This window comes from Melopsittacus undulatus, chromosome 7, assembly GCF_012275295.1.
Source record: "Melopsittacus undulatus isolate bMelUnd1 chromosome 7, bMelUnd1.mat.Z, whole genome shotgun sequence".
NCBI classification, from domain to species: Eukaryota; Metazoa; Chordata; class Aves; order Psittaciformes; family Psittaculidae; genus Melopsittacus; species Melopsittacus undulatus.
In genome coordinates, this window is record NC_047533.1 from 65,294,966 (window position 1) to 65,310,214 (window position 15,249).

A 15,249-nucleotide genomic window follows, 5' to 3' on the forward strand; every position below is an offset into this window, starting at 1 on the left:
GTGGTGTGTGTGGAGTTTTTTGTTTTAAAATCTTTCTGCATGCTGTTTTGTAATTCAGAAGTAGTCATACTTGGAACCAACTTTTCTGCTGGCTAATTGTATCACTGGGAATAACCTGGTCCTCTTACAAATCTGAATCATCTCTTTCTTTAAGCATCTGAGTCTAATTATGTTTGGTGGTTTTGCCTCAGTCAGCCTTGGGAAATGTGAATTTTGGAACTGATTTTTGCAAGTGGCTGGGTAGTCTTTTCTTTTTACAGAAGTTGAGTTAGTCATGAGTTGTTGGGCAGAGGGTGTGGAGAGGATTCAGTATTCTACTGGAACTTCAGGGAGAAGTGAAAAGATTCCACAAGGCCATACTGCTTAGGAAAAGGAAAGAGAGCAAATGCTTAGCTGGTTCATTCAAAAAGGAGTATGTCTGCAGGAATCTGATGTGCATTTAGGTATGGGGGGTGTGTTTGGGTGTTTCCTTTAACTTAGAACTTGTAAACCAGACCTGACTGAAACCCTTTTAACATCCCATGTGCTGGTCAGGGGGCTTGCCTTTTTCCCCATCCTGTCAGGTTTTCGAAGAGGTTGCTGAATAGCAAGACTGTTAGTATGAAGTTCAAATCCTGTTGTATAACAACTCTGGGCCTGTAATTGCCTTGTCCTGTGCATTCAGTCTAAAGACATTGTTCTTTTAATGAGTGCTAAGGTTTAACATCTCTCTGATTCTTCTGTATATTCCCCCCTGTGAGGTTCTTACTATGAATTTCTGCTGGAACTGGTAAATGTGGATTATAATTTATGTTCCTGCATTGTTCTATCATCACTTCTATAGGTAATTGACAATTTATGTAGAGAGAAATCAGTGCAAGGGTCATCTAAACCTCTTGTAACCTAGGAGACAGAAATAGCAGGTTTTTGACATGACCTGATCTAGTACATGGTATTAAGTGTTTTCTGTTGCTACAATTTGGCAGCTGTTTAGCCACCTGTGTGGGATTATAGTAGATAAAATATGAATATACAATAAATGTGGTCTTGGTTATGATTATTTGCATTAATATAGTGTGTGAGAACTAGCTTTGTGACATGCTTAAGCTATGCAAAGGTACTACATGAAGTGCTGTGTTTTCTTTATACATAGATACAAGTCTGAATTGCAGGAATAGTGCTGATGTTTGAAAATGCTTGGAGGCTATACTTCCAAATTAAAATGTAATTTCTGTTCTTTGGACTTCTCTTTTATAGGTTATGATTGCTTGGTAGGATTTCTAGTGTGGATGTAGATAGAAAACTGTCGAAAAGGAAAAAAAGCCTTTTTACAGTAAAAGTGGTTTAGTTTTTTGGTGGTTTTTTTTTATTCCTGATGGATTAGTGTTTCCATAAACAGCTGGTTTTCTACTTTGCATAGTTGTGAATGTAAAATCTTATGAAATAATGTGGTAATTGAAAGGCAGGTAAGGAGTGGATTTTTTGAGCTAAAAACCTGGAGAGGGACACGTGTATGAGGCTCCGGGAATGCTTGCTAAAGGCTTTCCAGCTTGAGACTTGTGTGGGGAGCGGAGGAGGAGTTTGCTTTCTTTTTCATCAAGGAAAATACTGATAATCAAAAAAGTTGTGCTGGCTTTACAAATGAAACAATGGAAGATAAAGTATTACGTTGGTGGTGTTGTGGGGGCTTTTCTGTGTGTGTGCTGTTACAAATAAGGTATTTTTAGGTATGAATCATACTTTCTCATGTCAAGTTGACTGCCTATATAAGCAAAAAATGCCTTTTTTTAATTTTCCTTCCTAAATGGCGTATATTCCAAGAGGAATGATAAAATACATCTTGTGATTATTCTGCTGCTACTATGACAGCTGCTGTTTTGATTCGTTTATTTTTGTAGTAACCTGCCATCCACAGTAGCCAGACGGCTACTGACTTTTTGTGCTAAGTTGATATGGCAACAGAATTGGTGCCTTTCTGAGCATATTTTTATGGTGGGCTGGAGAATCTTCAATACCTTTGATAAATTAAAGTTTTTAAACAGTTTTTGCATAGTTGTGTTTTTGATTTATTTTTTTTTCGACTTTCTTGCTTAGTTGTCATCCAGTTGGGGAGATCAGTAATTATCACTTCTACCAGTACACCTAAACTGTTGTGCCTGGAAAGATTTCCTTGCCCGTAGGAATCCCACTTACTGTGCATGAATCTGAGCTAGCTTTTCCCTGTATGCGCAAGGGGAATTTACTTGAAGCTGGCTGTGTGCTGCTGGAAGCAGGCTTATTGAGTTTAGCCATTGGAGTATTAATTATATGTTTCTTTCTTCAGTATATGTTGGAAGATCCTGTTTTCTTGCAGACCTTGGTGCTTGTGCTAGCTTTAGAAATGGATGAGCTTTATTAAAAGTGCTGGGCTAAATTCTGGCTTCTGTTACACAGCATTGATCTCAGTGGAGTTACTCACAAGGGTAATTGATAACAGACTGGGTTTTTATGTTTCACGTGGAATATGTGTTTTCTGTTCTAAGAAGCCAAACTTCTTAGTTTGCATCTTGAAGTAGTAAACCACCCCTCATGGCCCAAGGTTTATGAAGACACATTATTTGTCTCTTCCAAAGACAGGATATGAGTAATAATACTTACTCAGAATAAATAAATAGCAGTTGTTTAGAAACAAAGCACTGCTGTTAAGCTAGTTTAAAAGAATTTCACAAAGATGGAGGTTATATATCTTTGTAAATTCAGTGTTTCCATGGCATACCCAAATTGAAGCATTATGATATGGAACAACTCCTTTTGGGTTCATAAGAATTTCTTCTGCAGGGAAAAAAATAAAAGAGGAACTGCTACAATACTTCTTATTTCAAATAAAACTCTAGATTAGAAATCAGGCATGTGTTTGTGAGTTGTGTATTATGTATGCATTACTTTAAAAAGGCAGTACATTTGAAAGTTGCATAAAACTAGTTATGAAACTTGGGAAACTATAGCTTTATGAAATGACTATGAAGCTAGTAAAACAAAGAAGGAAATTCCATCTCTGAATTTAATAGGAAACCAGTAATTTTAGAAAAGCTGCACTAACTCAAAATGTATGTATGTCTCAAAAAATTAGTTGATATTTGACCTCAGTGAGAAATTAATGATTTTGGCCCATGGAGGGCTAAAATCATATCTATGACTTGTTTTTAAAATTGCATGCGATTTAGCAAATGGCAAAGAACCAAACTGAAATTGTCTTATCTTAGTAATAAAAGTTAGTGTGAAACTTGTGTTGTATGGCAGTATTCACTCAGCACATTGTCGCATCTGTTGTATTCAGTGATGCCCTCTTCTGATGTTGAGATGTAGCATGCAATAGGTTTCATAAATGCTGGAAGACTTTTCAATATAACCTGTGCTACTAACTTCAAATCCTTTTGTGTTTCAGACACCTCTGCCTCGCTCTTCAACTGAAGTGGATTGTGAATTTAAGTCTTTGATAACTGCGGGCTGTCACCATTACTGTCTTTGAGATAGATAACAACTCTCAAAGCATCTTCAGGGGATGCACCATGACATCAGCAGTGATTGACACGGGAGACCCGGGTCTGGAGTTTGACAGCAATGAAATAAAAAATCAAGAGGTTAGGAAAACAAATATTATTTATTTACTAGCAAACTTTACAACCTTGATATTAATGTGAAAGAAAAATTCACCATAAACTTACCGTGCAAACAAGTGAAATGGATTAGAGATTGTTGTATGAGGAGGAAGAGAGCAGCCCATATTTCATATATCTTTTATTATCACAGAGAGGTGGGAGTAGTAAGTTTTAAAGTCTACAATACACCTGTAGAATAGGTTAACAAACTTATATTCTCTACTAAGCATCTTTTAAAAGTACAGATCTTGAATGTGTCTTGAGGTGTAGAACAGGAGGAGCAGACCAGAAGAACCTTTTTCAGAGTTAGCCAGTGTGATGTATTTTCTCATATTTTGCATTCTTATAATAAATATGTTCTGCTCTCCTGTAGCTTGTAGTAAATTGAATCTGACAGGGCTCCAATTCTGCAACACTTTAACAGATTAAATATGCTGTTACAGATGTTTTGGTCCTTAAATAAGTCAATATAGGCATATGGGCTTTGAAGTAGACAGTTCTTTTTCGATAACTTACATACTTAATCCAAGACATGAGTGTTCCTAAGGTACCGGTCAGATGTAGGTATGTTGCAGAACATATGCAAAGGCTTGATTACATTTATGGAGCTGAGGGACAAGAAACACTGCCACAGCTGAATGTCTTAAATAGAAAACTTGGTTTTTTTGGGTTTTTTTTTTCCATACCTTGAAGCCGTCTGATGCTTTAAATTTTAAATGTGTTAAGTTAGGAAAATGTCTTTGAGATTGACGAAGGTCCCTTTGGAGGACGATAAGCTGTCTTTTTTTGTGTTTGTTTGGTTTTGTTTGTTTTTTTGAAGTGTCTTGCTGTAGAAGACTATTTCCTTTAAAAATCTTTATTATCAGTATTCCATGAAATATGTAAGAGCATGAGAGGAAAATATTGATGTAGAGTTCAACTCAGCAGTTCAGTATTTAGAGCATGGGGTTTTTAGCTTGGGTTTGGTTTTTTTTTTAATTTTATTTTAATTTAATTTTATTTTTCCCCTCTTTCTATAGGAAAATGAGCCAGTCTCTGAATTCCCAGCAGTGATTGTGGAGCCAGTTCCTAGTGCCAGACTAGAACAGGGATATGCTGCACAGGTCCTGGTTTATGATGACGAGACTTACCTGATGCAAGATGTAGCAGAGGAACAAGAAGTTGAGAGTGAAACTGTGGAAACAGGTAGATTTATTCTAATTTTTTTACCTATGAAATTTTTGTACTTTTAGAAGTTCCTGAGGAATGTGACTCTGTGTTTACCCACAGGATGAGATCCTGACCTGGGTTCACATCTCTTCCCTCTAAGCTTAGTTTCGTTGTAGCATCCGTGATGACTGGATTGGGGCTTGGCAGGTAAAAATGTCACCTTAAGTTCAGGTGACATTGGAATACCATGTACCCTTATGGGCAGTTTTTTTTCTTTGTTACTTACTTAGGCAGGGAGCTAACTAGACAACTAAACCTTGAGATTTATAAAAAAGCCAGCTAAGCCCTGAAGCTGGTTAAAGTTTTACAATGCATCCGAGCCGAATAGCTGCAGGAAGTCGACATTAGGGATTGTGTGGTTCTACCCTATCTTCCAGCTCTTCTCCTTCCCACAGACTGTCCTCTGTCCTTTGCTGTCGTGCCCTTTTGGTCCGAGAGTGACTTTACTGCTTGTTTAGTGGCAGGAGTACATGGCTGGGGAGGATGGAGTTGGACTGTCCTTTTATGGGCAAAAAGCCTAATAGATTGAATATTAACCCATCGATATTGTAAAATAACAAATTACGAATGGAGAAAGGAGGAGAGCTTTGGCATTAAAGCAGCTGACCTGTGTGGTGATAAGCATATCTCTTTCTGTACACCTCTGTTCAAAGAGCATGTTCAGGAGCTTTGAACTTTGAGGGTGACCAAAGTCTGTTTAAACTGTGTGAAGAAACAGAAGTTGTGCTCCTATGAGAGCATAATTATATCTGACTGCCATGCTGCTGCTGTGCTTCAATCCCTGTTGTCCCTCCCCTTTGCTTTCTTGTGCTGCTTCTCATACTCATTGGACGTTTTTTAGCCATTTCAGTATGTTGCTTTTGCAAGAAAAAATAGTAAGGAAACCCTCAACTGTTGTGTATTTTTGCTCAATTACCTTTTTGCTGGATGAGCATGTTGACATGGCTCAGCCAAGGGCTTGATGAGTGCTGGGGTAGGGAATGCATACAACTGCAACCAAAGGGAGAGCAGGTCTTCTTGAGCACTCTGTACTGAACTGATGAGACTACTTGACTAGAAAATGGATAGCATATGTTTCTATCCTTGGGCTGCTTAATTTAGAGTTGGAATTTAAATTCATGCTATTAGGCAAGTACGACAAAGCTGAGAGACTCTTGGCAGCCCAGTAAATATATGTGCATTCCCATCAGATTAGGTAGGTTTCAGTGCAGATTTCTCTGTAAACAGTGGATGCAGTTGTTCATACATCTTTCTGAATCTGGATGTTCATCTCATGCAGCACTGCATCAGAAAGTCACATGCATCAACTTCATAAGATGTGTGTGAATAGATGGTTCAGGTTTTTGGAGAATACTTAGTTTACTCAAAGGTGTTTTCAATCAAATACGCTAATTACAAGTTCAACAAATTCAAGTAAAGATAAACTAGGAGATTTTAAAAAAATATTATTATTTGACTATGGTAATAAAACTTGTTAAGCTTAAGGTGAGAAGTGAGGGTGATTTTTCCCAAGAAGCTGAGTCTTAAGAATTAAACTTCTATTTTAAAATCTTCAATTTTTTATGAACTGTTAATGAATAGTATCACTTGCAATTCCAAAAGGTCTTTAGGAAGAGGTAATCTCCCCTTGTGCACCTCTTCCCATACTCTGACTTTTCATTGTGACTTGTATAGTATATAAACCATTAATCCAGCGCAGTTTTCATGGTGTTATTATATATGACAGTGAGTAATGGTTCTTGCACAGAGCTTGTATCTAATGTTGATGAAAGAAGTGTTTGGTTTAGACTGTTCTGAGGGAGGCAGTCTTGTGGGGCATGTGTTTTGACTGATGTTTTGGTACACCCAAGAGTCTTGCTGAATTAACTGCTAATATAGAGAGGTAAAATGGGCAACGGAAGATATACTGGGCTGCTGGTAGGAAGCAGTTTGGTGTTGGAGAGATGGTAAAAGGTGCCATAGTAAATGGTAATGAGAAAGCAGGCTAAGGCAGGAACCAGTGAACAAGGTATAATAATGTTTATCTAAAGAGCATTTTTAAGATGTTTTTCTCAAGTACATACCTTGATTATGCTAATTATCCTGATTTAGATAGGTGCAACAGTTTGAATTCTGTGTGTCTTAGAAGAAAAATCAGTTGTTGCTAAATTATAAATGTCAATTGATTGCTACAAAAAATTTCACATCATTTGAGAAATGAATAGTTGTAGCACCAAGAATGAATAGACTTAATACCTTTTGTGGATCTAGATTCTGCAGACAGCATTGTAAATGCTAAAATTCCATCTTAAAGAAGTCTTTGCAGTATCTGGAGTAATACATGTCCACATAACCTAATACACTCCCTGTTGTCAGCATCTCTACTGTTGGCCATGGACCAGAGTTGTTTGTTTTCTTTTCCCTTCTTGTGACATTCCATTGGCAATTCCAATGACTGCGGATATACATGCTTTATAATGTTACAATATAACGTATTTCAAGAGCCTTGAGCTACTTTGCAGTTAATCTAAAGCTGCATAATTTAGTAAAATGTAGCGTTATTGTAGCCTTCAGAGATAGGGATCAATGCCATTGTGGTAAAGGTAGTCTGGTAGCTGATGTGGTAAAATTTATTTATGACACTGAAGAGGTAATCTGTGCTGTGTACTGAATAGATCTATTTGTGGTTTGCTATTCTGTGATTGGATTTGAGGCTGTGTGGACTGTGTAAGAACTGTCAGTGCTGATCCAAGGGCAGAACTGGGACTCGTAATGTTGGTTTGTATTAAAATACTCTTTTTTGAAACCACAATTCAAATAAAATATGGTATATAATCATAAATAGCTATCTCTCTAAACACTGATGAATTTTTAGTTAATTCTAGTGGAGTACAGGGTTTCTTTGCTTGTCGGACTCCTTTCAGCATCTTTCCCACTGATGTATTTTGTTTCTTTAATCAAGGATGATTAATTAATCAATCCCTTAACTATAAAATAAATCCATTAACTATAAAGGTAAAACCCATGAGTGTTTTAACAAACAAGAAAGACTTAATGGTTCAAGTTAGTTTTTTTTGTCCGATTCCAGAGAAAAAGGCTATCTGGTTGTAATAGAAAAAAAAGTTGACAAAGGAGTTTTCCAGGAAAAATAAAATGTAGGAATTTTAATCTTTTCAAGTGACATTATGACTTTCTAGTGGGAGTATTAAGTGCCTTCTGGAACATCTGAAAGGGAAAGCGTAAGCTTCAGGTTGATAGAGTGTTTAAATTTCTTTTCCTATGCGTATGCTATCATACTTAGGAGCAATACCTCTAGGCTACAGTGGACTGAGATGCATTCTTAAAATCTAGTTTACTGCAACAGTGGAAGTGTTCATATCATAAACAATGCATTCTTCATAAAAATTTTTAATTATGTACAAATTTTGTTGGTTTCCATTTTCTGAGTAATTATCTGTCCTTAAAGTAATTAGCCCTTCAGTTTTAGGCTTTATTCAGCAAAACCTTTGTAGTTTACATAACAGCAGAAGCTGCTGTCATCAAAGAAGCAGTCAGTCAGAAATTGCCAGTTGCTACAGTTCTGTTTGTCACGACCCATAACGTGGGTGTGTAGGTGTTGTAGTGGGGTGATCTAATCTTTGAGCTTTCCATATGTGCAACACTGAAGGGTACCATAGTCATGAGCTGCAAATCTTGTACATGGAAGTTGTGTAGCCTTTTAGCCAAATAAGGCATTAAATGAATACTTAAGTATGATAATGCTGTTTTAAAAATGCCAAGTTATCTGCAACATTGACTTTAAAATTGATTAGTACTGTCTGAAGTCCCTTTGTACTGATTTTATGCCTGCACCAGTATTACTTTTCTTCTGTATTATCTAATGATGAATTTGAAAAACCATTGGTGGTTGTTGTTTACAAGTTGTATTGAACAGTAGGCAGCTATTAAACAAATGTTATAAGTACAGCAAAGCTTGATCCCTGTGAGAGGTATACCAAAATCACATTGCCAATATAGACCCTGATTTAATCAATTCAATTAATCTGACTTCTCATATCAGTAGTGTTTTTCCTCTTATTTTTTAGTTATCATCAAAGCAGCAAGTACAGGTTTGAGATTCTTTTTTTATACAGCTTTAAAGAGGAAACAAAATAAGTGCTTTGGAGAAGCTGAATAATCATTTGATGTGTGAACTATCACCACATTATTCAATTTGATGTTCCATCAGAAATCCTCCCTGTGGTGCGAGTTGAAAGTCGGTTTTAACTCTGAAAATGTTATTGCCACAGGGGGGTAGAAGATCTGCATGAAAAAATGGGGATCTGAAAATGAGCCCCTCCAGGATTACGATCTGGTGGAAAAATACTGAGCTACAAAGACAACAATGGTATGTTTGTCTATATATCTTAAATTACTTTTTCCCACCGGGAAGTTGAAACTATCATGTAAATTGATGGACGTCCTTAAGGAGGGAGGGGGTTGAATAAACAGTGAGTTTAGGCTTAACTCCTCCCATAATTTAAACAAATGCATGAATAGAGTGCATACTTTAAGGCAAAATCTTCTTTTACAGAGGAAATGCCAGGTTACTACTTAGACTGATACCACTGTGAAGAGCCAGCTTTGTGTATCTATGTAAAAGTCTGTAGTTACTACCTGTTCTTCTTCCTGCCTCTATATGTTGTCTTTCATTATGATTTAAACTGCTTCCTTCTGACTTCTTTTATGTGAATTCGAGCCTGTGAACTCTTGTGTTTATCTGAGATAAGTTTCCATCATTTGTTAAATACCGTATACAAAGAACTCAGTATTAGATCTGGGTGGAATCTTACCTTTGATTGTGGTATGTGCACTGAAGGGATAAGCAAACCAACATTTTTGTGCATTCTGTCCAGACATTATTTGATTAAACTGCCTCTTACTAAACCTGAGACAACGCAAACATCTGGTGTATGTTTTGGTAGTGCTGACACATCCTGTTGATTGAATTTAATTTTCTTACACTGACAGCTTGGATGAGAATTTTGAAAGTGGGGAGCAGTTTGCTTCAGAGTACTGAAAGCAAATGAGTTGGGACATTCTAACCGCCTGATTAAACTGTGCTTAAGTTGGTGCTACTTTCATCAAAGAGCTAAAATGAAGCCCATTAGCTAGATAAAAGAATAAAAGCGAGATAAAACTGCATGCAGTACTTGTTCTACTGCAAGAATTGGATGTCTCCAACACATTCATGAATTAAGAATTTATTCTTTGAATGTGACCTAATGTTATTTCTGACACCATGCTGCTGCCACATTGGTTCTCACTGTGCCAAGAAACTGATTGCATTTTTGTTACTTAAATGTTGATGACAGTGCAACGAAATGATCCCCCTCCCACCGTATGTACTGTTTTATAGCGCTTGGAGCACTTAGACCAAAGGCGGCATATACCTCTGTTCTCAGTAACATTCTCCATTCAGAAACAAAATTCAACTGTAATTAAATTCTATGTCAACCTTGCTGATGTTTCTTTTTCTGAGAAATCAATGAAAGGAGCTGTGCAGCTGCTCTGTGGATGATGACACCAGGCCTGGCTGTGGTGTCCAGCTCTTTGTAGATTTCAGGTTTCTGCCTTGCTGCTCAGTGCTTCATTCATACTGAAAGAACACTGCAAGACTAAGTGTTTTGTAGTAAAGTCTAATTTAACAACACATTTCAGGTATAATTTTTATTTTCTGAGGCTGATGTGAGGCTAATTGAATGGCTTGGTAGTGTGGGGTGTTGCAGATTGAACTTCACGTGTATGGATGCGCTCTCAGCACCCAACTTCAGTTGCAGCTGGGGGTGAGACATTGTAGGATGAAGGCTCAGCCACAGCATTCTCCTAATGTAAGCAGAGAAATTCTGTGGTTTGTATCTTGAAATTAGAGTGCAATGTGGTATGCTTATTGTGGTAGGAGTGCATAAGTTAGTGGTCTTTATTCACCAAAAATAGAGTAACATACTTGAAAGTAATTTTTAAAGATGATCTCCATAATAAAAGGGAGATTGTGTTTGACAACAAATTCTAGGATCACATAGCAAAGGCATATGTGTTTGAGCAGGACGTTCAGTCTTTATAAATATTCAGTGGGCTTATAGAACAGACATTTGTTGTTACCAGAGAAGTCTTTAGGAATTGCAAATGCTAGGTCTTGAATAGAGAAATTGCTCAACAGTGGCATAGTTCATATGCCAGGCTATCTCAAATACTGTCAATTTTGTAAATTCATGTAATGTGCTATTGTCCATAATTGTCTGCTAGACTGGCCTGAAATTAAAGAATTAAAGTTATAAGGAAGTTAAATGCATATATAATTTCAGTTATTTTTTTTGAGACAGCTAAGTTTTTCTTACCCTGCAGGTACAAGTAATAATGCTGGAATGTAGCCACTTGCTGTTTGGAGTTAACTCCTTTTCTGTTTGTCAAAGGTGGTATCAAACCCTGAGAATACATTTGCTTTTCTGTGAGGGATCTCTAATTGCTATAGGGGTGACACCAGGATCCTGAGTCCACTTCAAGGTGCGGGTTGTGACAGACTCTTGGCTTTGGTATGATGACATCTCATATGGTGTAGTCAAGCAGATGAGCGTGGTACAGTCACTGACCTGTTTTCCTCAATCTTTCCCTGGTTCCTCTGGGGACACTTTGTGGTTATTTTGCAATTACTTTTGCAGTTTTTTACCGTGGAATCCACAGTATATGGTAATGATTGAGCTGATGAGCTGATGGAGATTGCTACATCTTTCTGCCTGTTTCTGGAAGCTGTTAAAAATGTTTTTCTGTGTCGTTACCCTTGCAGTGCTGTGATAATTATGAGTAGTTTGACAGCCTGCTGTTGAGGACAGCAACTAGTTCTGTCTAATCTAATTATATGTGATTTCTTCAGGATCCTGGGTAGAGCTGACCTTTCTGTAACTATTCAGAATTCATAGGTGGTTTCAGCACTTGTGTCAGAACATGCCTGGACTCCTGAAGTTATGAGAAACTTTTTAGCTTGGTTGGCATTTCACTATTTTTCCTCTCTTATCATTTGCAATTTCTCATGTACACTGCAAGTTAAATACATAGGATTTTTCTTTCTGGTTCATCATTTGCTGTCAGTGAAGGTGCCATTAGCAGGTTGTGCTTTTAGTGTTTCAAGTTATGAAGCCTGCGAAACAGTTTTCCAAGTGAAACTACAGTCTATTACTGGAGAATGTTTTCAACATAGCTGTCAGAACTGTGGGAAAGGCAGCTTTGCGCAGGAGACTGTGGGAGAGGAGACTGGCAGTTCCTCTGTAGCTGTTGAATGCAGTATTAGCTTGGAGGACTGTTAAAGGAATGCTCAAGATAACTGATGATCACACACCCATCCAGTTCTGCAGATCTGCTGAAACCTTCTGGTTTTTCGTACATCTGCTGTCTTGCACGCAATTAATCACACCCAGCTTCTTCTCTTGAGTTGTCTTTCACTTTTTTAGAATAACCAGAATGAAGTTTAACTGGTGTATATTGCAAAGAGGTGACTCTTACTTCCTTTAATGTGAACAAAGTTGTCTGTATCCATTAACAAGAAAGCAGGAGTTGATATGTGTTCCATCCTGTGTCTATAGACTCTGAAGTACACAGGGATGGAGGTGCTGTCAGCTAGAAATGCAAATACTTTGTTGTCTTGAGATTACTTAAGGTTTACATTTACTGCACTCTTGTATGACATAAGTATAGTTTTGAATGGCAGCTTTCTTGCAGATTAGACCATGTTGACCTTTTTATTTTTCCTGGCAGTTGGTAGCTATATTATACAAGGAAGCATGTAGTCTGCCTGGCTATGTTGACAGCTGAGTTCGTCGCTTAAAAAATTAGAGTAAAGCTTAGTCTTTGTATATTCTTAACAGAAAGGAAAAATAATGTAGCTGATAAATCTATTTGTCTGACAAAGACTGATGCAGGCTGGGGATTTCCTTCTATGTATTTTGCTTTTTTTCCTGCCAGAAAAACAATCTGTAATTTCATATGGTCGTGTTACACGACAGTAAATATTTCTTGCCTCATTGGGCCACCCACCACTCTTTGAGTAGAGTTTGTAGCCCTCTTTGTTGGCCTTCTGCCTAAAAAGGCAGGCTGTACAGGGCTTTGAACAACCTGGTTTAGTGGAAGGTGTCCTTGCCCATGGCAAGTGGGTTGGAACTAAATGAACTTTAAGGGTCCCTTCCAACCCAAATCATTCTATGATTCTATGAAAGGAGGCCTTAGAATAGATTAAAAAGTTACGTGCATGTTTTCTTTTTTCCCTATTGACTGTTTTTTTTCCCCCCTGAAACAGTAAGATTTTATTAGCATGGCAAATCAATTAGTGTTCAGCATAAAATACTGGAAGTCATACAATTTAAACAGATGGAACTGCAGGATTTTCAAGGAAAATCACATTCCTCCTTTAAGATGGGTGTTATGCTTTAATACTATGCTTATACAAATAAGTTGGACACAAGTCAAAATGGTCACTGCATAGATTTATTGTAGTTGCTTACAATATAATCTTGACAGTGCATGGGCTTGGAGTTTTTTCAGTTGACTAGAATCCCCTGGGCAGCCTGTGTACCATCAGGGAGAGCAAAGGATCAGAATAATGTGTGCAGCTGCTCAAGTCCGTTTCATGTGAATTGGCACACACTGTGCTAAGTCTGTGGTTAAGTAGTAAATAAATGCTGCTTAGAACACAGGTTTTAGACCAAGAGCTTGATGTTTATACTCTTTGTTTTAAAAGAAATTAATTTCTGACACATGGTGCGTGTGAAAAATTACACATGCAGATTACTTGAATGCACTTACTCAAGGGGCACACATATCTTAGGCAAAACTTCCTTCTGCCCTTAAGGGATAGAGGGAACAACTTGGCTGTGAGTCAGACACTTCAGTTTGTGGCTGGAAGTTGCAATTAGTGAACAATCCTCACTGAACTATGTAGTGAACAGTAAGGCAACAAACCACAAAGGCATCTTTTCTAACATATGTGTGAGCTCCTGTTGACACAGGTCTGGATCTTCAGAGGTATTTAGTGTCTCAGTTTTGATTTGGATCTAAACTGGCAAGCAGATTTTTAACTGTATTTTAGTGCTGTGGAGGTAACAGCTTGAAGTGTGGGTAAATTATGGTTTTTAACAATAGTAGGTATGTGGAACAAAGTGACTGGAGTATACAGTTATTTCAGCGCTCGGTATGTAAGCTGAATCCGTGGTGTTGCTAAACAACACAGCATGAGGCTTCCACTTCAATTTGAGAATATTTTAATGACGTTTCATTGCGCATTTAAGCGTGTGCCTACTTTAAATGCCTTTACTTGTCCTTGGGCTCATCTCTGCTAGAAACATTTTCTGCTGGAGAATACAGCAGAGTCCCCTAGTGGGAATACGCTGATGGAAGGAATTCTTGTTAACACTGCTGTTCCACTTCTCTGAATAACAAGCCGACAGGAGCGCTCTGCAGTTGGCAAAGCTGTATCTGCATAGGAGCTTTTTGCCGTCACAGCGGGCTGGAGAGTTGCCTTTTTTGTCCATGCTCCTGCCTGGTTAGAGCTCAGCTGGCAAAACTTGAGCATGGACCTACCCTTAGGTATTGTGGCTTGAACGTGAGAATGAATGAGCTTGCTTTTGCAGGTCTTGTTTGTTATATGACAAGGTGATGAATACATTTTATTCCTTATAGCCAGGAGTAAATAACTGAGGTGTACAAAATGCATGTATTTTCATTTGTGTATATAAATATGTTCATTAAATCATCCCTAAAAAGCCTTGAGAGTCGTAGTAGGAGTATGAGCTGTCAGAAGTTTGAGGTACTGGATTTACTAGGTGGAGGTGACTTACGTTGGATACTATTTTGTGATTTTGGTGCCAGGGGAAAATGCTGCTAAATCCTTGTGGACTAGATCCCAGGAGTACAACAACTTGAGAGGGGAAGACAGATTCTTTATTGTCAGCTGGGATGCATCTGGTGCCCTTGTCCTGTTTTTAATGGAGCGCTGAAGCTGTAATGTACAGGGAAGTCTCTGTGCAGTAAGTGGTTGCTTGATCCTTTCAATAAGGCCTTAATGATAAGGGCCTCCTCAAGTGTGTGTGGCATTAATGAGGGAGTTCCTATGCGGGATCTCCTTGTGTAGCTCCCTGTAGGACATACATTGCTTTCCTTGGCGTAGCTGCTCCTTGCATGCCCTTCTCAAGTTTTACCCTCGGAGTAAGCAGCACAGAGGCTCAGCCAGGAACCTGGGAGAACATCTTGTGGCTGTTGCTGTGTGCCAGGAGCCTGGCAGGGAAGTCTGTGGTGTTACTGAGGCAGGTTGTTCCTCATACGGCATAGGGCACAGTCCTCAAAAGTGGTGGGGGTGGTTTTTTTCTAATTAAGAAAGAAATGTATTCTCACCCCTCCCTACCCCAATCTGCTCAGAGGC

General features: G+C 38.2%; 1 protein-coding gene across 3 annotated transcripts in view; it reads left to right on the forward strand.

The window, feature by feature from the left end:
- Window positions 1–15,249, forward strand: part of ELF2 (E74 like ETS transcription factor 2) — a 36,433-nt gene that overhangs the window by 4,285 nt on the left and 16,899 nt on the right. For 2 of the 3 annotated variants that reach the window (XM_034064966.1, XM_005142372.4), the window contains exons 2-3: window positions 3,404–3,599; window positions 4,637–4,802. In XM_034064966.1, coding sequence (XP_033920857.1) covers window positions 3,528–3,599; window positions 4,637–4,802 — 238 coding nt within the window. In that variant the 5' untranslated portion in view covers window positions 3,404–3,527. Of the gene's footprint in view, window positions 1–3,403; window positions 3,600–4,636; window positions 4,803–9,098; window positions 9,193–15,249 lie in introns of those variants that run through there. The other variant, XM_031043093.2, reaches the window with a different exon arrangement.